We start from the raw sequence: 26,984 nt of genomic DNA, 5'->3' as shown, positions 1-26,984 counted from the left end.
TAGCAGCATAAACATTTTTCTTTCCAGTGTTTTACACAAAGGAAGTGGAGGTGCCCCAGCACCCCCTAGTGGTTAGAGGGAGATTGGAAAAAAATGTATTAAAAATACTTTGCACAAATTATACATTTCTTTAGACTATTTTGGGAAATGATTTGGACTTTTTTTTTATTTTACTATCATGCATATTTGGATTTTTATTTAACTATTTTGCGGCCTAATCAACACACGTTTGTGGAAGTTACGTTGTCGTAGCAACGTCAAGCAAGCTAGTGGTCGCTGAAGAGGAATCCCGCACGGGCTAGCTAGTAAATTTACATAATCTAATGACAGAAACGAGGAGGAAACATGGGACAGAAATGCATTTCAGATTCGTCCGCTCATGAGAGACTTTATCTCCACGACCCCAGAACGCACCTGAACATTTGGACACCTGTAACCAGTGCCCCCTGCCTGTAGCTCAAAGTAAGTGCATTGTGCCGCCGAGCACTTTCATATCTATTCGTGCAGTTTGACGTAATATTACATAGTATTTTAGAGCTTTATTTTGATCTTGTGTTTTTTGTGTAATGGATGTGGAGAACTGTTCAATAACGTCTTAATAGTATAATATTGTATAGTGGTTTGCGTAAAAGCATTTTGAAGCTAATAGATTCACGAGAGACCTAAACGCAGTGACTTCAGGCTCATGCCAGCTGAACAAATCTATTTTGTTATAGTGTAATTGTGAAGTTTAATTAATAGAGCATATATTCACCTGAGAACTAATGATCTGTGTGTTACAGACCCTGGTTGCATGCACTGAAGTTTATATGACAATAAAGTAGTGAATCTCAATCTATTTAATTATTTATTTTTTATTGTATTTTAAATAGGCCTATAGGCAAATAGAAACAGAAATTATCATAGCACCCCCTGTTGAAAATGACTTTACACATGTGAAAACACAAACTTTTGAAAGGGCTTGGAGCATCATTCTCTTTAGACAGTTTACCCTTTGTGAAATAAAAGATGCAATCAACTGGTTCTCCTTGACAGAGACATTGAACCAATCTGACTGTATTGTCTCCGTAAAGTGTCCTGAGATGACATGTACGTGAATCGGCGCTACAGAAAATAAATGAACCGAATTGTATTAAATATGTTTAAGATGCTGTTACAGGATATAACTTTATGCAATATATGTGGGAATCCATGAGTTTTTACATGATGCAGCATCATTTTGGCTGCACAAAACAAAATGTGGGAAACATGTTTTGTGGTTTGTAAACTCAACAAATGTAGTTTGCTACGTGTGAGACACACAACTGTTCAACATGTATTGCCCATGTTATAACAGGATCTACTTTTTGCATAAATAAGATCTGAAGTGTGTTTTTTCCTGTCTTTTGCAGATAACTACATGATGTAATCAGCACTCGAGTTGAGGGAAGATGAGGGGGGATGGCATCCCTCTTCCTTAACAAATCTTTAAAATCATCCCGCTTCTTAAATCACCATCCCCTGTGACATTTTATTACTGAATGTGTACAATTTCTACGATATATTAACAGCGATGGCAATAATGTTGCCCGTGCAACATTTGGTGGGCTTACGAGTAGCCTGAGCAAATAAATAAAATCAAAGAAGTGGCCTAACGTGACTCTGTAAGGTGCCTTAGTCAAGGTCAATGACCGGGGTACCTGACATGTAACAACCATACCATGCATATTGCTTTAGGTTAATAGACCATAGTAATTAGGCTATATATGCTTCTAAAAAAATACACCATCCCCCTTCTTTTTTTTTTTTTTTTTTTAACAACTAGACTACTGGATAATAATACATGATCAAATGTCTAACTTCCACTTAATTTTCCTACATGCATGGGAAACTGCACATGTTCCTGTTAGGTTCAGAAAATGTAGGTTTGCAAAAAAAAAGAGAAATTGAGTCTACACAGGAAAGAGATTCAAGCAACTTCTGCAGGAGCGGAAAGAAAAAGCCAAACCCAACTTCAAGCTTTCTGTCTCTGAATCCTCTCCTGCTGCCGTCTTTTATTAACAGAACATATCACATGGTTACAAAACAGTATTTGTTCTGACAGAACAATTGATCAGTTCATAAAGACAAGATGAACCATCAGAATGACAAGGCAGGATGGTCTCCTGAATGCATCACAAGATACAAATGTTTCATAAGCACACATTAATTTTATAATCATCATTGAATAAACCTAACAGTTCCCCATCTAAATAAAAATAAAATCATTTCTTATGTGGAACAGTTGGTAATATGCCTGCGTTTCCTACCAGTGGAACACACGGGAAACAATCTGTTCCCACAGTGTTTTACCACAGATCTGTTTTTTTTTTTTTTTACAGGAGTCTCTAGGCTAATTTGCACAGTGGGTACTGCCCTAAATCAGCGTTTTCCAGTTTCTGGGTTCATCTGGGGATAACATCCGGAATGCTGTGGGTCAGTGGAGCGACTAGATGTCTGGTGATCACCAGGATGTCACCGGATAAGACTGAACCTCAGGCTGTCTAATGGTCTGAATATCACAGTATAAAAGTTTGACTTGAATATAAAAGTGCTTTTCTTGTGGGAAAGAGCTAAATGAGCTGGAAACGTTCACATGTAATGCAATGTGTTTCTCACCTGTGATTCTACATGTTAACTGTCTTTGTTTTCCTGCACTTGTCCATTAATTAGTTATGGTTCAACTGGTTTAGAGGAGAAGTGGAGGTCTTTCAAAGTAGCCATCTGAGATAAAACGTATCAAGAACATGTGAATGCTGCAGGCTTTATTTCACAGTGTGACTGATTTATTGAACTGCTGCAAATGGAATGACATCAGAGGTTAATTGGTCCTCTGGTTCAATACATCAGCTCACAGCTGGAGCCACCCGGCGCTCAGTTAGTGCATGTCGAAGCACTTTTAAGATTCAGTCCCGATACAACCGAACCTACAAGCTCAGCTCTCATCTGTTTGATATTAACCTGTCAGATGTTTCAAAGTATGAATTCACTTACTTATCAGTTTTTGACTGTAATGTCACAAAGGTTGTTAGCATTACCTCAGCTAAAATATTAGAACAACATACATGCAGGTAATTCTTATATTTTAATCTCTCATTTTAGAAAGTGAAACTCATTTTAAAACATATGCTGTTTAAAGCATGTATTACTCACAATTTTAAAGACTACCGTTTACACAATTAAATAGAAATATGCAGTTTGTAAAGAGTTGGTTTATAAAAGAAGACATGCAAGCGATTAGCAGAGTAGATTAGGAGGGCTTTTATGATTTAATGCACTTCATGAAGCCAAGTAGAGCAAAACAATCAGATTAATCGATTATTTAAGATAATCGTCAACTAATTAAGTTATCAATTGGTCGTTATATATAAACTCTAAAACAAGCCATTAACTAAAAAAGCAACCCAAGTGGAGCTGTAATTATACCAAAATTGAAAATTGACATTTTGCATTCAATATAAAAAAAAAATTCAAAAGTTTGAGATTGACCTGGTTTAAATTCGGTATAAAATCTTCATTAAGGGATTTTCTGCAATCTTAATATTATTCCATTAATAAAAAAACAAAAAAAAACAAAAAATTTGACAGATTAATCGATTCATTCAATTCAGTTTATTTATATAGCGCAAATTCACAACATATGTCATCTCAAGGCACTTATCAGATAAAATTCAAACAGATCATCCAGTGAAATTGAATAAAGTTTTCTATCTGAGGAAAAACAGTTGATTGCATCGAATCATTGACTCGAAGGCAATCCCTCACACTAAGCATGCTTGCAGCGACAGTGGAGAGGAAAAACTCCCTTTTAACAGGAAGAAACCTCCAGCAGAACCAGACTCAGTGTGAGCGGCCATCTGCTGAGGCCGACTGGAGTTCAGTGATTAACAAAATAATCATTAGTTGCAGCACCTGGAACTAAGTTTCAAAATTAATCTGAGAGCAACCAGTTCCAAAGAGCTAGGAACAGATCAAATTTGATATCGGTCTGTCTGGTTGTGTGCTTACAGTTGCTTTTTGTATCTCTGCTTCTGTCTCCTTGAACCCCAGTCAGCCTCAGCAGATGGCCGCTCACAATGAGCCTGGTTCTGCTGGAGGTTTCTTCCTGTTAAAAGGGAGTTTTTCCTCTCCACTGTCGCTACAAGCATGCTTAGTGTGAGGGACTGTTTTTGAGTTAATGAGTCAATGCAATCCACTGGTTTTCCTTATCTGAACTGGTGAACTGTAAAGTGCCTTGAGACGACGTGTTGTGAATCGGCGCCATATAAATAAACCTAATTGAAATTGAATATTTAATTTTGTTAAATTACAAATATGTTTCAACTGTAAGCCTTAGCCTAAACCACCACAGAGTGGAAATGTTACACTGAACTTCAATGGATTCTGCGTTCCTCCAGTTTTCCAGCTACACAAATGTAAAGTATTATGAACAGTAAAATCCATTTATCATAAATCGTAAAATTCGTTTCCTCATATGAGCTCATTAAAAAACGACTTTGCATCAGGCCTCTCTTTGATTCCATCACAGATCTGGAAATTAAGCCAGAGTTAAATGTTGAATTCGGATAATCACCTTAAGAGACATGAAGCCCAGTTCCAAGCAGGCTGTTTTCTGCTTTAGAAGAAGTAGCTGCAGGTAAACACACTGACTTAAAACAGGTCAGCAAATTCAGAGTCTGCCTACTCAGCAGATGTGTCCCCCAAATAAATAAAAGGTTAAAGCTGGTGGCACAGAGGCTCCATATAACAATCACACCTGCAGCTCGGCGTACAGAGCCGAGAGAGTAGCTGCTTGATCCGCCCTCTTTTCATGCACACATTCACAGCCTGAGAGGTAATTACATTACTAATGTTCAGAATCACAGTTGTGTGGCTCAGTGAGATGAATTTCATAGCGTCTATAATACAGCTGTCCACCTCTGAGTAATGCAGCTGTATAATAGATTTGTGTCACAGTTGAGTGTCACTGCAGCACATTCTCATCTGCAGGATGATTACAGTCTCTGCATCAAAGATTTTTTTTTTTTTTAAAGATGCATGTCAATTAAATACATCATAAAGAAAAATAGACTAAAGAGACTCTATAGAAACGACATTGTTAATGTAAGAGGTAAGAATAAGACTGAAATGTTCAGAAATGGTTTATGAAAGGTCATATAGTGACTTATGATCAGTTTTTGGTGGGAAAAACTGCAGATCTGTAAAAGTTACTGTTAGGTTTATTATTTATACATCATGTGCATTGTTATTCTGTTAGCCAGATTAGACAGAGTAGAAGGCCTTCCTTCACATTGTGGATGTCACTGTGTGTACGGAGGTCATCTAATCAGGACAGCCTTCTTGTCTTTAAAAATTCACAGGATATGGGCACATCTTTGAGCCGGTCTGATAGAGGAGAGCTATCTGTAACCCTGAAGCATAGAGGCAAGCTGCATGAAGTTCAAGACATGGATGGCGCGTCAGTTTCTGATACGGACAGCTAAACATCAACATGATGCAACTCATAGACTCATGAGCTATAAGAAGCAGGTGATGACCTTGTTCGGGGCTCAATCTTTGCCGGACGCTCGCGGATGTGATTTTTGAGCCCACAGCTGTGCAAGCTCCAAGCATTTTCTCTGTCCTGTAATGACCCGATCTACCTGTTATTTTTTGCTCCTGTTTTATAGTCCTTTTTATATGCTTTTACCCAGTTTGAGTTAAGAGTAGTAAATAACTTGCTCCCAGGAAAAAAACCGTGAGGAAGCCCCCGAGGCGCGACAGCTTTTTTAGGGGACATAACTTCCTCATTTTAACATTCCCTTCATAACAATTTTATTTCCTTTTTTTTTTTTTTAACTAACTGAAATTATAAAATCCACATGATATTTTCTAAATGATGGACATTGTTGTGACTGGCGTTGTCGACTTATGCAAATATGAGTGCGCAGATGCTTGTCGCTGATTGGTTCCTAGACGACGAAGAAGATGTCCAATTGGTGACCTCCCGAAGGTGACGAATATAAAAGCTTCTGACACGCAATCATTCATCCTCAGCTCATCTTAACCGGCCACACTGTTTAACACCATGTTAAGTTCTGGAGCTTGTAGGAGTGAACTGCCATTTTGTTTCCTTAGTTTTCTCATGTTTTTCTTAGTTTTTTATTTCAAAGATTGCGTATATTAGCTGCTACATATGAATCAAGATGCTATGACCGAAAAAATTAGACTGACAGATGACCGTTGATATATGATTTGCCGAATTTAGGTTTTAAGGCTGACGTATAATACTGGCCTGCATAAGATAACGAAAAAATCCCCAACAGATTTTAACACTATCATGCCAAATGTATCATATTTGATACATAGAGTTTCTGAAATGTTTTGCATCTGACACCTTTTGCATAATTTAATGGTAAAAACTTTGCTCAAAATCCTATTGTACACAATCAGATATACCTGATAACAGCCAGTAGAAGACTACACAAAAAATAATCTTGACTTATCGTAATAAATTATTAATATCTAAACTGTATTTCTGTTTTTTTCTTTTTACATATTTTGTTAAAAGGCCAAATAAGGACTTCAAACAAAAAAAAAAGTAATTTTCTGTTTTTTTGTTTTTTTTTGTGGATCGGGCTTTAAAGGGTTAAGACAGCATTTTTTTTTTTTTTTAAATAAAATGTTTCTAAATTTTTCCAAGATTACATTTATATACATGTTGAGGCCAGAATGATTTGACATTTAAACATGATTTCCCTATGGCTTTAATGTAACATTTCAATAAAAAAAAAATATCTCTTTTTAAAAATGAATAACATTATAAAATATTCAACTTTGTGTTCTGGCTGCTTGATCTGAAGATGATGGATCCTTCATGTTATGATCTGGCCCTTGGACGGGACATAACAGACATTCTGCTCAATCAAAAATATGAATATAAAAGAATAGGTGATTGTTATGAATGTAAATGAGGCTGTAATGATGTTGTTCCTCCTACAGTGTTGGTTTATTGCTCTGGCAACAATAAATATAAAACATGAATGTGTTTTATTTGATTTTAGGTGTGCAGGGCTGATAATTCTGATGGTCCAAAAAGTTCTGACCCAGAAAGATTGCTTCATATCCAGGCTGCTTAAAAAAAGGTGAAGAAAGATTAAAGTTTGTTTTCTAGCTTTGGGTTAAACGTAAATCTAAGCAGATTATTGATCAGATAATTCTGATTTTTAATGGTTTTCCTGCAATATAAGAAAACCAGAAAACGATTTCTGTTCGTTAAATAAATCAAATTCTCAAAGTTCAAAAGCTGCCCAGTCTGGGAGCTCAAATCTGACATCTGAAGATGAACAAACAAAGGCCTTTTGTTCCTCATCTGACTCCTCTGGATAAGAGACAGCTTCTCATTCTTACTCGGGTTCCCAGTGGGTTTTAGCTCGAGCTGTGGGATTTTAATCAGCGACCTTCAAGTCAGAGGCTGGTTTCTCCAGCCTTTAGGCATTTCAGCTGCTGACATGTTGGCTTTCTCCAAGCTGACTTGTTAGCGTGAATCACAGCCTCCACGCTCCCTCTAAACGTGGAATAATGAGAATCCTATGGGTATTAATTATAACTGAGAGGATGGTGAACACATACACTCGCATACAGGCTCTGGTGAAAAATGAAAAATCTGAGACTTCTTGCAGAACAAAGGAAACTGGTCACACAAACTGATGCAGTTCCTCTATTTTGCAAACACATATGTGTCCAATAACTGCTTTATTTCCATGAGCTTAATTTAAAATTTTCACTGAAAATGTTTCGTTTGCAAAGCTGAAAGGGTTTTTGTTAATTAATAAAAGCAGGATATGCACAGACCAACAAAATATGAACCAAAATCCATCTAAAAATCTAAGGATGGACTTTTCTCTCTTGCAGGGATTTTATTATTTATGGTATTAAGAATTTATTTTCTTGTTAAAATTACAAGAAAAACATAAATTTGTGGGAAAGGCCACCCTTCAAATATTCATGATCAAATGTCAATTATTCTGCCAATGGTTTTTAAAGGTCCTATTTCGTGCAAAATTTACTTTTTAGGCTTCTTTTTATTAATCCTCAACAATGGATTACTTGACTTTCAGCCACATTTCTACAACCAATCATTCTGCTTTCTTAGAAATCATGAGACAGAAAAGCTAACCAAAGTTAGCATTAGCAAACATTACAGATACCCATTCATAGACAACCATTAATTCCTGTACGGCTTCTGAGCCACTTTGCTTTCTTAGGTCGCCACCAACGCTAAAAATATTTAACGATGTTCACCATTGTTTTCTTTGTTGTTTGGTTTTTGCTTGAATCTGAGAAATGTAACGCCAAGAAGAACAAGTAATTTCTAGGCTCCATCGCAGAGCTATTAGAATCAGGATTATCTCCGTCTCGCATCACTGCAAACTATCATTCCTATCGGTGCAGAAGCCAACATTTACATAAAAAACATTACTCTCTATTTCAATTCCTATAAAATGATTTCACTGCACCCCTCTAGACATTCGATGGATCTTGTTAAAGTCGTAGGGAAGCGGCCGTTCCAACCGTCGCATTTCCGAATTCTCCCGAGTGGTGCACGACTTTACACAAATGAATAAAGTGAATGTGATTGGTCGATTATCAAGGGGGCGGGATTGTTGTGGCAGAAGGTTTGCAAGCAAGTTTGGTTGTGGCCAGTTTGTCGGAAACATCTTGCTAACCAGTTAGCACCTTAGTGCTAGTAGGTTCCCAATGGGAAATTCCATTGGGACCAAGTAGCACTAAATTGGTGACTTAGAAACGACACTGTCAAGGAACGCTATGGACAGCGGAAACATACAAGAGGAGGAGAGTTTAGTGTCGGAGGTCGTGGATGAGTCTCTTCCGTCATCCATTTTTTATTTAGAGGAGGAAAGCGGGGAGTAAGATGTTGTGGAAGAGGACGCCAGGGCCGCAGAAGCTTGGTTTGGTGTAGAAGGCTTCCAGCCGTACATGTTTGAGCCCTTGCCTCGCAACGCTGCCAGTTCTGTTAGCTCTACGCCTGCCGAAGACACAGACGTCCATCCCCATGAACACTGGGACGGAACTCAATGGGAAAGGAAAGGATTCTATCTCTTATTTCAACTGTTGCATATATTAGCTACGACACATGAATCAAGATGCTATGACCGAAAAAATTTGATTGACAGATGACCGTTGATATATGATTGGCCGAATTTAGGTGTTCAGGCTGACGTAGAACTCACTGACCTGCATAAAATAACGTAAGAAACCCCACAGACAGGGTTTTTTTAAAATATAAATTTTCTAAATTTTGGGACAATATCGTCTGATAAAGAGTACATTTATATAGATGTTTAAGCCAGAATAATTAGACTTTTAAATATGACTTCCCTACGACTTTAAAGGAAAGATCTGTTTACACTTTGAAACTTTTTTTATCTGGTTCTTTTTATTAAAAAAAGATTACTCAGGACAAACTCTTTAAATAACACTACATAACTTATACGTATTAAATAACCAGGAGACATGACAACAGATTCTGACAGAAATTGTAATCTTACTCAGATCAGAGAAGTCGCTTAGAGTTACAGAAGGCAGCTGCTTACCAACCGGGCTCACATCTCGAAAAGCATTTTATACTTCAGTCTGCCACATCCTCACATCATTAATAATAATAATAATAATAATAATAATAAATTTTATTTGTAATGCACTTCACATTTTAAGAAAAAATTTTTAAAGTGCATACACATTTTCAGATGAGGAGACATCCATGACTCCAGCCTTATTAAAATATTACATTTTGTTTTTACATACTGTTTTCTTAAATCAAGGACACCGCACTCATTCCATTCTCAAATCTTTGCCAAATGCAGAATGAAGATTATAACTGTATATATAGCCGGACTGAGGAACTGGCCTAAGTAGATAATCTATTGGGGAAAACATCAGTTCTGAAACACAATAGGCAGGTAATATTAGGGTGTAATAAAGTCACATCATCAATGATAATTATCCTAACAATCCGTTATTAGCAGGCATGCACGATATTGGGATTTTGGCCGATATCCGATATGCCGATATTTTAAAACTCATGTAGCCGATAACTGATATCGATACCGATGTTAAAGCTGGACAAAAATAAGTAGTCATTGAAAATAGCAGTTTTGTTATCCATTTCTGACACTTTGAAAAATAATATACTCAAATATATTTTCATATGCTGATATCAAATTGATTTTTAAAAACGCGGTATCGATCTATTTTACTTTCAAAATCTCGTGAAATTTCATCGTTCTGTTAAAAACTCTCGTTATATTTTGCAAATTCTTGTGAGATTTTGTTAGTAAAATAGATCGATACCGCGTCAATATATCAACATATAGAAATATGGCAAAATTTTGTGAATTTTCGGGGGATTTCGTAGCATAACGATGACATATAGCAATATTTCATTAGTAAAAGAGATTGATATGGTGTTTTTAAATGGCAATATATCAGCATATGAAGATATTGTGATATTTTAATGTATCAATATTTTTTCCCTCGTCTTTAGAAGTTTTTAAGTCTGTAAAAAAGAAGTTTTTGAGGAAGAAGAAGTAGTATTTTTTTTTTTTTTAGACTTTAGAAACTCAGAAGCTGATCAAATATCGGGTTAAATATCGGTGGGGTGGCCGATATCCGATATTCAGTTTTAAGGCCGATACCGATAGGGGGCCGATTATATCGTGCATCCCTAGTTATTAGAGCAAACTTCAAGGAAAATTACTTTTCACAGTATTTGTTTTTCAATTTGCTGTATTAAAAAAGAAGTAAATCATTATTTGTTCTTTCCTAAGGCTAGTTTGATATTTATAAAAACATGTTTTTTTGATAAACAGTGAGTTTCCAACCATGTAATCAGTAAGTGTTTGAGTTTTTTTCTAATCCTGCCACCTGTTTCTCATTGCTGATGACTCACCTGACTGCTGGTGGGGACGCCATCTACTGCTGTGCAGGGGCCCAATGTGAGGACGGGCATCTCCTGGCCCTCCATCCTACGAGACTCCAGACAGTTCTGCCTCTGGCGGATCACACCGGATTTAGAGTCCGAGTCATCTGGGACCCTGAGAAAGAGCACAGACTGAGCTCAATATTTAATTTATAACTTCTATACACTGTGTAAAACCAATACGACGGATTATTTTAAAATCACTATAAATATGATTTAATAAAAACAAAGATAAATATAAAAACATAATTCCTGTAAAGGAGCTGGAGGATATTTACCTTTGTTAGATATCCTTAGTTTTTATTATTAAATATTAAATCTCCCTATATCAGTAAGGTTATTCAGATAAACAACTAAATAAAGGTCCACATTTATAAAGCACACATAAACAAACATATGCATCATAAAAACCAAAATAAAATAAAGACATGAACTTGAAACTAAGTTAAACATCCAATTAAATCCTTGTACATTGCTTAAAGAAAACCCTAACATAGCAAAGAAGAAGAAAAATGGAAACAATTTGTTTAATTAAAAGTAATAGTACTGTTTTGATAAACCCATAAATAAATATCAAACATTTGACAGTTTAGAGGTTCCCAAAGTGGAGGCTTAGTGTAATTACAGGACGGACATGGTAGAAATGGACCAGATAAATGAGCTGTTCTGAATAGCAATTAAAAAAACTAGGTTGAAGGCAAAGTTGAATTTGTTTACACAGTAAAATAAACAGCTAAACTTAAAACAATTCTGCTGTAAAAGTGGTGGCTTTGTGATTTTAAGAACATTGTAGTTTATCTTATTGCAAATCGTTTTACTGCAGCTGAAATTTCTTAAACTTTCAAGAAGATTGGTTGGACGGGGATGCAAAAACTTTTTTTTTTTAATCACAGAGGGACTCACCAAGGAAAGTTTGGGAACCACTGTAATAGTTTTTAATAAATATTTAGATTATACCTTTTTTTAAGGTTTTAACCAGCCTTCAACACAAGGAAATAAACATGGTAACGGCAGAGAAAAGCAAAGAAGATCTTTGATCATATTCGTGATGGAGCATTGCATTCTGGGATTGTTGGGAGTTTTCTGTAGCTTCTGCTACATGGTAGCAGTTGAAGAGAGATCCAGTAAAGCCGGGCATACAAGGTAAGATTTTTTTTAAATTGTTGCGCACAGCTACAGCTCACACTGTACGACGAAATCGCAGGGTTTAAAGGTTCACACTGTGCGACACCACGCTCTGATGCAATCCAAATGCTCACACTGTCAGTCCAACAACCACGTCGGACTCAGCTCTGCAGTGAGATGCCGCTATTTATGCAATTTTTGTGCTGAAAGTCCTAAAATGAAAAAGCGACGAGTATTTGAACAAAGACATGGCTGAGCAACTATGGCTACTACAGTCTGTCAATTTTACAGAAAGAAACCCATTTCACTTGCACCGCCGCCATGCTTCTAGGTTTTCGTCTGAGAGGAAGAAGAAGAATCTTTGTTTGTGCATTGAGCGATTCGCTCACGATGGCCAACTGAATTTCAAACACGTTTGATTTTCTCCCAACCTCACCATTCCTGATTGGGAGGTAGGGGCGGGTATTGGCAAAGAGGTCATGATTTGATTCAAATCACGATTCACATGCCACGATGTAATTCTATCACGATGCATCACGATACTTGAAATATCGCGATGCATTGCGATATTTTCACTGAACACTGTAAGAAAAAGATACAGCCATTACCAGTGGCTGACTGGCTGGGTGTGATCTGGATATTGTCTTCAATTGATACATAACTGAAAGCAACTGAATTCATACATAGCTGTATTTATTGAAATGACTTTTGGAGGTGTTGCCATGGAAACAAATACTGGACAGAAATATTACTATTACTGGCGTGGACACACTGACAAAAAGATCTTAGGATTCATAAAACTTAAAATAACAAAATAAGGATAATCAGTGCCGTTTACATGGCCTCAGTGGTCCTTTAAACCAATGAAACGAAAACATTCAAAAGTATATTTCCCCTTTTGCAAATAACGTGCGTCATATCAATTTCGTTTTTACCTTCTTTGTTTATAAAGCCTAAATGCATTCAAGCATCTGACTTGAAATGTGATGGAGCTGCGAATTTTCATTGTGTCCTCCATGTTTTATTTCATATGACTCGTCACAGTATCCCGCGGCCGGACATGCTTGTGACACAAAGCAGCAGGCGTCAACACATCCGCAGCGACATCTGCTGGACTGGAAGTTGTATTCCACTTGGTTTGGCTGATGTGCGCCAACCATTTATGTATTTTATTTGTTCATTTTTTTTTTTTTATAATCGATTCTTGCCTTCAAGAATTGATGCAATCGCGATGCATCGTCATGACGATTATTTTGCACACCCTTATTGGGAGGTGGTCGTGAGTCGCTGATCGCCCCTAATTACCCCCTGCAACCTACACGATGCATGATTAGCCGGAAAGTAGGCCTTATTGAAAAATTCTCGCAGGAGTGGAAAATTGTCCCGAAAAGGGTGTGCCCAGATTAAGACAGTAAAAAAAACAAAACTCAAACAAAAGTTGTTGATCAGAGATCCAAATCTTTAAAAGCATCATCAGAGGCAACCTCTAATGATGCTTTTCAAAGAATTGGATCAATTCCAGCTTCCTGAACAGGGATGTTCCTATTTGGATACGGCAATGTGATTCTTCCAACACGTTTAATCTATGCTAACAGAGCAAATAACCCCAAACCATTCCGATAACTCATTTCTAGTTACCTTAGTTCGTCTTAGACTGAGAACTCTATATTTAGAACTCTTCCAGGACATAACAAGGTTAAAGTTAGAGCATCTGGATTTAATTTGACGTTGGGCCTCGATTTCCTCATCATCACAGATCTCTTATCCATATCTCTGCCATCTAACTGAAAATGTTCTTTGGTTCATGCCGGGATCTTAATCTCATGAGCATCTCATCATTACAGAAACACTTCTTCTTATGTCGGCTGTAAAAATGGGCTAACAACACTTGATTTCTGTTGTCAAGATATTTTGGGCAAAAAGCCCAAATTTCTCCATGTTTTTTTGTCCTGAATAAGGACTATAAGCAATCACCCTGAAATAGCCATAAAATGATGATCAGTCCAGAAAGTTTTTCCTCATTAATAAACTTTTTCAGCCGTTCTTGTTAAATTTCCAGCCATACCATAAACTGGAGTTTAAGCCTCCTTGAATTAATTCAATCTGCTATCTTTCTCTTTTAATAACCCGTTAAAGGTTATTCTGCATTTTAAGGGTCACGTCAGTTGTCCCCAGAGAGGAAGCCTGTTAATTTCATTCTGGGGGATTAACACCAGCCTCCAGTGAATAAATGGCTGTTTTTAAGGAGGGTTTGTTGAAGCGTGTGTGAAAAAAACAATGTTTAGGATATTTTTTTTTACAGTTTGTTTGTAGAATAGCTGTTATGGTTCTTTAAATGAGAGTCTATGTGCCTTAAAGTGTGTGAGTGTCTGCTGTTTGGAGACAGGGTGGTGAATGTGAGGGGCCGGGCCCCTTGGGAGCCTTGCCAATCAGGACTGAGAGACAGATTTGACTTACAAAGGCAGTGAATGAGGTGTTCAGGAACTCAAATTGACGGCGTACGTGACGGCAGGAGATTTAAAGCCTCCTTCAATTTTATCTTTTTTTAAACCTGCATATGCCGAATAACAGAATCTACCTTTATACATATTTCTGACAGACATGAGCTCTTTCAGGTTGTTTTATATAAAAATGTTTTCTATCGTGTATTTTTTCTGATTAAAATGTTCCATCTATAATAAAGCTGCTGTCACTTGTCCTGCGACTGGTCATTTATCTTAATGAGGGATGGAGGAAGACTGGTACTGACCTTCATGTCAAGATTAGAAATTAATCTAAGTTTCAAAAGTGTTTACTTTGAGAGAATTAATTGGAACGGCAAAGTAAGGGTTTTTTAGACGTAAGAGGCTTCAATAAAAATTCTAATATTACAGAAAATGTACTGTACTTGAAACATTTACACTGCAACATAAAGTATTTAAACAATATATACGGTAATCTGTGTATGTGATGGTAATTTTTAAATGAATACATTTAGATAAATTTTGCAAATTTTTTGATTGCATATAACTTTATATTTTAACACATATTATGGTGAAGAGTTGAAAAAAAATAAAGGGAATGAGCAAATTTAGGTGGACTTAAATCATTGTATAAATAATAATGAGCTGAGACAAAAAACAATAAAACAATGGAAAATATAGAAAAACTATAAATGATGCAAAATACAAAAAAGAGCTAAATTATAAGGAAAATTTAGTTAAACAAGTAAGGTTACTCTTATCAAAAAGCAATTTCTACTGTAAGAAAAAATATCTTTAGTATGTAATTCAAATTAATTAGCAAATGCATCTGCAGTAGCGTGTTAAACTACAGCTATTCTCAATAAACTAAAATATTCATTGTGGTTCATTCATATTGCTGAAATAAGCAGGTATCAGTCAGATACCTGCCTATACTATTTGCATTGTTCTACGAAAGGATGGATGGATGGACGGACGGACGGACGGACGGACGGACGGACGGACGGACAGACAGACAGACAGACAGACAGACAGACAGACAGACAGACAGACAGACAGACATATGTATGCATATATAATAATAAATAAAACAAGTTAACCAGCCTGATTGAGCTGTTGAACTAAAATTATGTTGAGCAACACTTTAAGGCAATAATAACTGAAATCAGCTGTTTTCTGCAATGTTCAGTCAAACTTCTACACTTGCTGACAGGCATGTTGGTTCACTGTTCATGAGCAAGGCATTTTTTTTTGTCTGGGACAGTTTATTTTTAGAGTTATTGTTATAAACAAAAATAGAAAATCAATATTTAATTTTACCAAATCATAATTTTGTCATTTTGTATTTATCATTTCTTTTTTAGTTTGGTATTAATTGAATTACTAGCGTGTGTAAACGTTCAAACACATCTTTACACATGCTGAGATATTTCATTTGTTTTGATTCTCCAGTTGGAAACATGATATTAGGAGAACTAGGACTATGGGATAAGGCTGCTAGCAGATGGGAATCAGTTTGCCTGACATCCTTTAACAAATTTGTTCTGAAACATGGTCAATCTTAAAACATACTAAACAATTTCAAAACTTTTTTGATGTCTCCAAATATATAAAATATAAAATAAATCTTTTTTTACCGCCTTCCATATCCTAAACTGGTTGAGCTGTTTTTGACTTCCTGCTTTAATCATACTCCTCACCATCTGACTCTGCTTCACATCTGCCACCTCAATAAAACCTGAATGTCAGACTCTAACCTTTGTAGCGTGTTGCATCTTTTCATACGATGAGTCAGCATTTAGCTAACCGAGTCAGCAAAACTCTACAATGGCGCACAAAGCATAAAAGATCAAAATGAATCTTTTTTTTTTCAAACAATGATCCAGAAGTTTGCACGCTCAGCAGTAGATCAGCTTTTCCTGCACAGATGAGCTTAAAGACAGCTGCTCCAACACACACACACACAAACATGCGCTCTTACCTGAGCTCCGGGTACACATTGTCCAGGTACCACTTGAAGGATTTGCACTTGAGCTTTTTCCGAAGTTCCACTCTGCCTTGAATGCTGTGAGACAAAAAAAAAGGAAAAATCCAGACAAGCAGACAGTCAGCCTGGCAGATAAACAGCACATCAGAAAGCCAGACACACCTTCACCAACACTCAGGAAGGTAGACGCGAAATAACTCATAATAATGGGCAAGATTATGATAGATAATGAAATACTACTGCAGAGTCGGGCAAATAATGACGGCGTATGATGTGAAAATGTCAGTGTTCACATGTTCCTGACAGATAAACTGACATTTCACTGAGATCCTCTGGCTGCTCCAACAGTGACTGTGAATGTTTATTCTTACAATCCGTGTGAGATTAAACCACGGGGGTGTGGAGAAACATTCAGTTTAGGCTAAAAAAATATAAAATGAACATTCAGGCTTTAGAGCAGGGATTAATCAGCCTCTTTGGTTAACCACACAAGAGAATACTCTTTTACAACTGAGAGAAAAGCTCTTTTAGCTTGATGACTGCATCAATCCAAAGTTTGAATCCCCAAAAGAGCCACTTAATGAGAATATTTCTAAATGACTGGATATTTTCCGCTTTGTAATGACCCAAACCCTGCCGATAACATTTCAAACTGTAACAATCTCTTTGGTTCTAGTAGGGAGCAATAAACCTCTTTTTATGTTGATTAAGCAAAATCATTTGCAATCCTGCGAGTCGCTCTGCAGAAGCCATAACAATATAACGGAGTGATGAGGAAGCAGGACAATTAGAGAGGGTATATTTATGATGAGTGCATCAGTTTTGTTTATTCTTACTCTCCGTAGGATTTCCCTCGAGCAGCCGGCCGGGCGGAGTAGTAAAACAGGCTGAAGTCGTCCATCCACACCTCAGCTGTACGGCGCGTGTTCCTGTTTCCACCAACACACAAAAATAACGCTTTTACAGAGAAATAGTTACAATGGTTTCCAGTAAGGATAACAATAAGATGGAGGCCACTTAAGCTGAACCTTTTAAAGGAAGCATGGAAAGATAAAACTTATACTTCTTCTGCTGATGAAGATTCTCAGTCATCCAGGTCATAGTCATTCAGTAAAAGTAAAAAAAAAATCCACTGGACTTGGTTTCCAAGATTTGAAGACGTTTCGCCACCTTCCTGGAGAGGTGGCGAAACGTCTTCAAAATGTTGGAAACCAAGTCCAGTGGATTTTTTTGAACTTTTACGGAAAGATATACTTCTTCTGTTTGCCAGAGAGGCTTTAGAGACAGTGTCGGGTTCTTTGATAGGTTTTTTCTTAAGAAGAACTGAAATACAGACTTATTGATACTATTCCTGCAGGAAGGAGAGACAGTTGAACCCCAGACTCAAACAAACTGTCTCCCACTGGCCTGCAGAGCGTTTATTAACAGAACATGACGCATGGTTACAAACAGAGTATTGTTCTGACAGAACAATTGATCAGTTCATGAAGACAGAATGCTCCATCAGAATGACAAGGCAGGATGGTCTCCTGACTGGATCATGAGACAGTAGTGGAGCATCCCCTTGCACAAATGTTTCATAAGCACACATTAATTTTATAATCATCATTGAATAAACCCAACAGACAGTCTGGGACTTAGAGTAGCAGCCATTCAAAATGGTCCATCCCAATCAATCTCCAGCCAAATGACAGCCCACTTCCCTCCAACTCCCAGCGAAATCCCCTCCAACTGCCAGCCACTGGAGTGACCCCCTACTGCATATTTTCTAACTCCGAATCCACCCTTTCACTGAACTAGAGGGTCTGACCAGGAGATGACACTTTTCTTTAGACCTTAATGTTAACAAATCATGAAAGGAAAAATATTTTCATACAAATATTGATGTTTAAAACGGATCAGCCAAGGACCAGCCAACGGCTCATCAAGGAAAGTGGGGAAATCTTAAATGGCTACTATAATTATTTGGACACGGTAAAGAGGACGTGTTTGAAATGAACCAAAGAGAACATCACAGGAAAATACCATTATATGAAATGTAAGGCATGGAGGTGGTGCCTTCATGGTTTGGGGTTCATTTGCTAGAGTAGTAACTGACCCGATAACTATAATAGAGTCCACTATGATATTCAGGGGGTGCTGAAACAAAATGCTCAAACATCTGAAAAAGAAAATAGACTGAAGGAGAATTGGAATGTGCACCATGTCAATAACTCAAATATATAATTAAATCCATCTTGACTTGGCCTAGTCAAAGCTTGATTAGATCCAGGTACTGTAGATTGTTTGGAAACAGGCTGAACAGCAAACCAACCAACCCTTCCTCAGACCGGTGTCAGAACCTGGCAGATGGTTTCAAGAACCTTCCAACTGAGATGATTTAGCCTAAAAGGACAAATATACCATCACCTTTTTCCCCTCTGGTAGAAAACATATCTTTGTTTTTATTTGGTAAAACCTGTTTATTATTTTGGTTGTTTCTTTTTCAGAGCATAAATAAAAATTAAGATCTTTTGTTATGTCAATATGTTTAGTAAATAGAAAAACGACATTTTAAAGCATAATGCTAATCCCTCTTATGACCGTTTTAATAAACTTTTTCCTGACTTTGTTATGATGACAGATACGTTTTATGCAGAAGAAGTAGGAAGATGAAACAGCCTGAAGCCAAAAATTAATACCATAAACATAATAAGGAATGGATGACGCAGGTGGAGCAGTGGTTATCGCGCACGACCCATGTACAGAGGCCTTAGTCCTCGACGCGGTCGACTGTGATCCTTTGCCGTATGTCTCTCCCCCTCTCTCCTGCCAGCCTACTGTCGAAAAAAATGCTGGGTGTGAACAAACGATGAAAATTAAACAGCTTTTAAAATACTGATTCTGATTTAAATTCAGTTCAGTTCATTTTTAAGGGACCAATTGTCAACACATGTCATTGCAAGGCTCTTCACATAGAAAATACAGTCAGACTAGTTAAAAGTTTCTGTCTTTGACTTGCTAGACGTGCTCTCTTTGGGGGAGATTGGGGTGACGATATTCGTTTGCATTTTGTTGTCGACTCTCCAGCAATCCCTCACACCAAACACCCATACAGCTAGAGTAAAGAGGAAAACCCCCGTTTAACAGGAAGAAACCTCCAGCAGAACCAGGCTGGGTGGGTGGCCATCTGCCAAGGCCGAGTTGGGTTCAAGGAGACAGGAGCAGACATACAAAAGGTAACTGTTGACTAGCTGGCCCCGTCCAGGTGGCCCCGTCCAAATGGACCCGTCCAGGTGGCCCCGTCCAGAAAAGACAAAGCCAGACAGACAAGCTCCAAGCCAATTCTCATGTCAGAAAATGAAAGAGAGCACATACAGTTCGGGACAGAAAAAAAACCCAGAACAACACTGAAAAAACAAGCCAAACGCTTGGGTCAATGTCAGACACAATCTCATACAGTTCAAAACTATACATAGGCTCCATTATTTGAGGGAGAAACTGAGCACTTTCTTTCCTAGTGCGTCTCCAATTTGTAATCGTTGTCGGGTTGCTATTGGTAACCTGACGCACTCCTTCTGGTCATGTGTTCAGCTTCACTCATTCTGGAAGAAAATTTGTAATTTTTTTCAGCAGCTTTTGGAAAAAGATGGGATCCAGAACCTCTTATTGCCATCATCGGGGTCTCCAGTACTTTGCAACCAGCCTGTCAAATCATCTCCCAAACTTGTTTTTTTTTTTTTTACGAGTTTAAGCTATATATAAAATCATTAAAGATTTTGAAAGGTCCTAAAGCACAAAACATACTGTATATGATACCCTAAAACGCTTCCCTACAGAAGTAAACAGCTAAAACAAAGACTGGATTTCCCCCTCATGTTATACTTTCTTATTTTCTTTTATTAATATTATTGTTTTTATTTTAAAATTATCTTATAAATTTCTATTTTGTTTATTTATTTGGTTTTATGTCTTTGATGTTTATGTTAACAGCCCTCTATAGCAAGTCTATGTTATAGATATATTTCAATTTGTGTGAAGAGATGTTACCCCTTGGCTATATTTTCTATGTAACCTGACTTGAAGAAACAAACTCTATGCGGCCATGTTTGTCTGTAAATTTTGAAGTTTTCAATTAAAAAAAAGACAAAAAAAAAAAATTTGCAACCAGCCACTAAAAGTGAGAAAATGGCTGTCTTGTTTGGTACGGTGATTGCAAAAAGATTGATTTTGAGATTTTGGAAAAAGTACTCTGTGCCCACATTTGATTTGTGGTTGGGAGAACTAGCAAATACTCTGCATCTGGAAAGAGACACTATAACGAAGATAAGGTCGATGTGTTTGAGAAAATATGGGACCATGTACTAAAATTCCTTCAATGAAAAAGTGATTACGACTGACTCGTCACTGCTTAATACCCTGTATAACTATCCTTTTTTTCATGCTTGTGGAATGCTTTGGATCAATTCATTGTGTTTTCATCATGTTGTCTTATCTGTGCAAGTGTTCTATGAGGGTAAGGGAAGGGTGGGGATTTGATCTTTTATGTTAATTTTTGTATATCCATCTGGAAAATGTAATAAAATAAAAAAAATAAAAAATAAAAAAAGTGGTCCCTATGTCCTCCAGCAGCTTAAACATATAGCAGCACAATTATATAAAATAGTTCAGGATAATTTAACTATTTGGCAAGAGATGAGAAATTATTTAGGAGAAATTATTTGGATTAAGGATAAACTTCTGTCTGGGCTGAATTCTCCCCCGCTGGATCGGGCTATTTACTCTACCTCCTAGAGGTACATTCTAAAACAGAATCACAACATAGAAATTTGCTGATTGTTTGACGGCTGCTTTGGCTCCAATTCAAAAATATGCTTCAAACTTATCCCCTCTGGAAGCTAGTTTCAAATGAAGCCAGTTTAAAGATAATCATGGTAGGACCCCTAACCAACCAAGAAACTTGTCGTATAGACTAAAACACTAGCTTTGTCTGGACTTGGCCCAAACCTGAGTTTAATTTTAATTGCAGAAGGAGAGTTGAGTAAGTTTTTAATCTCTTTTATTGTGTACTTTGATGCCGATTCTGATCCTGCTGATGTGAACGACGGCTGCAGGAGGAAGGAAAGAGAAAACCATTAAAAACAGACCTCATGAGGCTCAGTCAGCTAACCTGCTGCTCCAGCGAAGGAAACTCAGCCCACCTTCGATAAGATCTGAATGATTGATCACCAAACACAAGTCTAAGCTAACTTTTTCATTTTTGCTGATGCTGATTATCGATCTGATCATGTTTCTGCGTAAATATAAGCATGCTGCATCTTTTTTTCAAGCTCAAAACAATATTTTCAGGTCTAAAATCATCTTTTGATCAAAACTTTATGTCCGAATCCCATCAGCTCATTTCTATTCAACTCAGTGCACTTTATTCACCCACACAACTGCAATGGTAAAGCCCATTTTCTCTGCCTCTCATCCCATTTACCCCTTTTGTCTCATTCTCCCTACCCTCTCAGTGTGTCTCTATTGTAATTAGCTATTAGCAGAGTTTCTGCGAGCTGTGAGCGATCTCATTGAATTGACAGAAACCCTCCATTATGAGCATTACAGGCGCCTGCCGAGGCAGTTTAATGAACGAGGAACAGAGAGGGGACACGTAATGCTTGTGGGCGTTAAAACATAAATAAGTGTTGCAGCACAAGAGCTTTAAATTAGAGTCTCCGGTCGTGCACACGCATCCATATGAAACAAGTTCACAACGGAAACGGCATAATCTTTGTAATCGAGTTATCAAGTGGTAATTTTGGTTGAGCGTAGATTCATAACGCTGTCTGCCGACACAGAAGCTTCCTGCTAATTAACCGGCGGAGCAACACACCAGCAGACGACGGCAGCTTTGTTTCGCAGAGCGCTGTCGATCACAAACACGGGGTCGCCGTGATACGAGCTAAAGTCATCATCCTCTTCGCAGAACAGATGTTGCCTCGGTAACGACCATCGGGGAACAAAATGAACAACTAAAGAGTGGAGAGAAAAAGAAAAGCCTCAGTGTTGCTGTGAAAAAGGCAGTTGACACAAAACAATAAGTTTTAATGGGTGGTTTGGTGGAAGCTTTGCTCTGAAGTGCTGTTTGGCAGCCAGAGAGCTCGTTCTGGGAGCTGAACCTTCTATCCTGGTATCTTTAGGGCCTCGCTCTGCCAATTAAACCACGGAGTGAACCGAACTCCCACACCTTGTAGCTTAAATGTTTTGCTTACAGACCGAGGTTAATGACTGACTGAACAGCTAAAGGAATAATCTGTTGGATAAATCATTGGTCTGCAGCATTAAGTGGATCCCACGAGTAATGCAGTGATGGAGTGTCGCAATTAAGCTGTTGCTCTTCCTAACATCTCCTAGTTTGTCATCTTCACTGCTGACCAGGAGGCATCAATTTGCACCAAAAGTGATTTACATAAAAAAGGAATTGCATTAAATGATTAAGTTTTCTTTTTTTTTTCATGTTTTAATCCTTAGCATGAGGGACAAACTGTGGAGAAATATTAACTTTAATTCTGTTATTTGAAGGCAACATGTAATCCTCTTACAGCCTTGATTGATCTGCTAATACAAGATCAATTCACATGTGTTCTGAACACATTACTCCTGTTAATGGATTACTGGCCTGCCTGTAAACATCTCTCAGTGTAAACGGGTTGAAAGGCGCAGAGAGAAAGAATACAGCTTATGCTAATGGGATAATATTGTACTGGCAGCTCAAAGGCTCCCGGGCAGCTGTAAATCCACCTCAACAATGATGTTAGCAGAGAACGGTGGCTGCGTCACACAGCTCACAGCGGAAAACTCTGAAAGTCCGTTTGCTCCGAGTGCATCAAGTCAGCCGGCAATTAAAGACAGCGGGGAGGCTGTGAGTGCAGCAGGAGGGGGGGAGAAAAATCAAGGGAAAGGACGGTGTGAGTTTACAGAGAAACAAAAAAGTTAGGAATGAAGAAAAAATACAAAAGAAGATGAACAATACTCTATTCATTTATCACTGTGGGGTATTTTACTTTTGAAATCAACATTCCATGAAAGCAAGACAATATTGGAGCCAGAAAGTTCAGCTAAATGCTGTGAAATTATTGCTGTTTCTCAATTTACTCGAACGTGAGTTCTTGAGAAGAACACAGGAAAGTATGGACTCAGGGAAAACAGGAACATGCAACATAAATATGGGTCAATTGGAACAGAAGCGTACTGATGACGTCACTACACGCTCTGCTCGTCTGGAGCTGCATTTCACCTCCTGTTATTAATAGTCTCTAGACCAGGGGTCGGCAACCTGCGGCTCTTTAGCCTCCCCCTTGTGGCTCCCTGGAGCTTTTTCAAAAATTTATGAAAATCGTTTTTATTTTTATTTTTTGTTTGTTTTAATATGGTGTGCAGGTTGCAAACAAAAATGTATGTTTTCCAATGCTTTAAACATTTGTATTATAAATAAATTTAAACAATAATTTGTGTCAAAGCCATAGAGATCAGCCAGGCAAACAAAGCTGCAGGTGTGTTTCGGAATATGAATCCCAAAGGGAAAAAAAGGAAGATTGCTGATGAGAAAAGAAGATTCAAATAGGCCGACTCATTTGCTTTCATTATCAATGCTGAACGATTGCCTGCATTTTTGCTTTGTAATGAGAGGTTGTCAAAAAAGAAAAATTTGAAAATGCATTTCCAGCAGTGGCGGCTGGTGAAAAATATTTTTGGTGGGGCTGATATAGCCTAGTGTATGTCTCCAACTAATCCAGAATAAGAATTCAAATAAACAATTGGAAATGAAATACAATTTAACAGTAATGATTTAATTTACAATATAATAACAGTAACAGTGATGATTTTGGTCACTGTGACGGGGTTCTTTGGCCTCCAAGAATCCAGGCTCATTGGGGTTACTGGTGTTGGTGATTTATTGTGCTCAAAAACTTAAAACAGCCTCAGCCTCCCTCCAGTTATCAGCAATGTAACAAAGAAATAGAAAACAGAAATGGCCGCTCTTCTTCCCACAGCCCTCATTAAATAGTTTAAGCCCCTCCCCTCAGGCTCTCTTATTTCTGATTTGTTCTCATTAATCAGTTTTGTCCATATATTACCTCCACAAACAATTGATGTACAAAAACAAATAATTTTTTTTTTACAACTTAATTCTTTTACACAGATTCATTGACTTATTCAATTACACCAAACTGGGTTTGAACCCAGCAAAGACGCAGCCAGACTGAAGATGACAAGTCCCCGTAGCATACACACATACACACACACACACACACACACACACACACACACACACACACACACACACACACACACACACACACACACGGCTAACCCCACTGAAATATTAAGTGTTCACCCTCAATACGCCAGCAGGTAACCAGGAACAGCTTGTGTGTTTTAAGTTAATGGAGCTACTGGTCTCAGCGCGAGTGTATTGGTCCTCACAAACACAGTATAACAGGAATGTGTGTGTGGCGCGCAAAGTTAGAGAGGTTGTTTTAAGCGACGAGGTGGATTCGTCACAGTCACAATAACCATGACATGAAATTTTCATATCCTACAACAGGGATGTTCTTCTGGCAAACGGGTAGATAAATAAGGATCTCACCGAATTTGGTGGAAGCTGCATCTCGCTCGTTACGTTCGCCATCGTCACTCTAATTGTCTGCACCTGCGCATTGGGTGCAGAAGCCTGTTAAAGGGCAGTATTTTCAGAGCCCCAAGACCATAAAGTTTTGAGACGCTGATTGGCCATTAAATTATTAAATTCACCTAGCAATAGTACATGATTGGCAGATTCTCTGCAAATGTGGGTCAGTCTGATCAGCGCCCCCAGAACAGAGACGGTAGGAGTCTGTCTGTGGAAATCCACAAATGAATGACAGTAGATAGGGAAATGTAATTTATATAATTTGTTTTGCTTATAGGTACACAGTCTAGAGAGTAAAACTGACATTTATGAGTTAATTTCTAAAAATATATTTTACGTTTCTCTCTTCTTATCAGGGAGGGCGGTGCCCCAGCGCCCCCTATGGGCCGGCCGCCACTGATTTCCAGGAAAGGCTAAATCTGCAGCCCAGGATAAATTGCAGGATAAATTAGAGGAGCGCAAAGATAGATTTAAGAAGTGGATTGCATTTCCAAACTCCACTACTATGGAGAGATATTTGTGCCATCGGTTTGAGCGCGCAGGAACCAATCCGAGCGCGCAGTGAGACAACACGCGCGCGCGCAAAACCGGTCTGGCGCGCGCTCAACTCTGAAAAACCCTCTCAACACACTGTTCTCGCGCTCAGTTTCATCTCTGCGCGTGCTCGAATCCGTCTCTGCTCGCGCTCGCTCGACCTGCTCTCTCTCCGCGCTCAACACCAGCTGTGCGCTCGGCTGTTTCTCCGCTCGCTCGACTCTCTGCGCTCGCAACTTCAGCAATGTATGTAAATGAACCATACCATCAGCCAATCACACCCAGCTTCTTTTCATCCAATGAAGCATTCCTTCCTTCTTCTTCTTCTTTTCTATCATGGCGGATCGCAAGCAACTTTAAGGTGCATACCGCCACCTACTGTTCATGAGTGTGTAGCAACATTGTTTTACATCTATTAAATTCTATTTTTTAATTTTGCATTCTGAAGATAACTAAATAATGCTTTCCTTAATCTATAAATATCCTTTATATTTCCTTTATTTCCCAATAATCCTTTAAGACTCCATTCTTGGCCTGTCATTTCAACTACTCTTCTCAATTTTTCCCTTTCAGGTTCATATGTTTTACAGTTCATTAATATGTAAGCATTCGTTCCAAATACTACATCCGGTTAGATGAAAAAAAATAAATAAATAAATAAAAACACAATCAGGAAAATCAAAAACTCTTACAGTTATTTTGTCAACATTCCTAAGATAGTACTATAAAATATCTTGAATTATCTCAAATAAACTTCAGTAAAACAGTTATTAGATCATTGCCTCATCCATCTCTTTTACCTGCTATTGACATGGATTTAAATTTGCTGTTTTAAAAGAAAAATAAGGAGGATATTTCAGGTTCAAGTACGGTTCAACAGTATATAGATAATGTTTTGGATCATATTGGCCTTACTCTTAGCTTTTGTGGCGGGTGTTTCTTCTTTTTGTTGTTTTTTATGGAGGTTGGCAAACAACAATTACCGCCACCAACTGAAAAATCCTGTTTATCAAATTATTCTTTTTAATATATATAATAAAGAATAACCCTCTTATTTAGAGTCCATCTGTAAAAGGTCTTCTAAATAATAATTGTTAAATTTCAGATCAGGTCTGCTGTCTGAATAATTGCGTTTAAATTAATATAACGGTCGCTGATCTAAAATCAGAGCAAACTAAATTTCTTAATGGAACGATTTCTTCAATCCATTGTAAGGCCAATATG

The 26,984-nt window shown here is 37.8% G+C and overlaps 1 protein-coding gene across 1 annotated transcript in view; it reads right to left on the bottom strand.

Annotated features, from left to right (window-relative positions):
• Positions 1–26,984, bottom strand: part of galnt14 (UDP-N-acetyl-alpha-D-galactosamine:polypeptide N-acetylgalactosaminyltransferase 14 (GalNAc-T14)) — a 119,754-nt gene that overhangs the window by 15,975 nt on the left and 76,795 nt on the right. The window contains exons 9-11 of the mRNA XM_038294287.1: positions 17,410–17,502; positions 16,568–16,651; positions 10,970–11,114 (exon numbers count right to left, since the gene is read on the bottom strand). Of these exons, the coding sequence (XP_038150215.1) occupies positions 10,970–11,114; positions 16,568–16,651; positions 17,410–17,502 (322 nt within the window). The remainder of the gene's footprint in view (positions 1–10,969; positions 11,115–16,567; positions 16,652–17,409; positions 17,503–26,984) is intronic.

Source organism: Cyprinodon tularosa, unplaced genomic scaffold (genome assembly GCF_016077235.1).
Source record: "Cyprinodon tularosa strain WSP-4 unplaced genomic scaffold, ASM1607723v1 ctg338, whole genome shotgun sequence".
Taxonomy (NCBI): Eukaryota; Metazoa; Chordata; class Actinopteri; order Cyprinodontiformes; family Cyprinodontidae; genus Cyprinodon; species Cyprinodon tularosa.
Note: the sequence above shows the minus strand (reverse complement) of the source record. Positions and strands in the feature narration are given on the sequence as shown.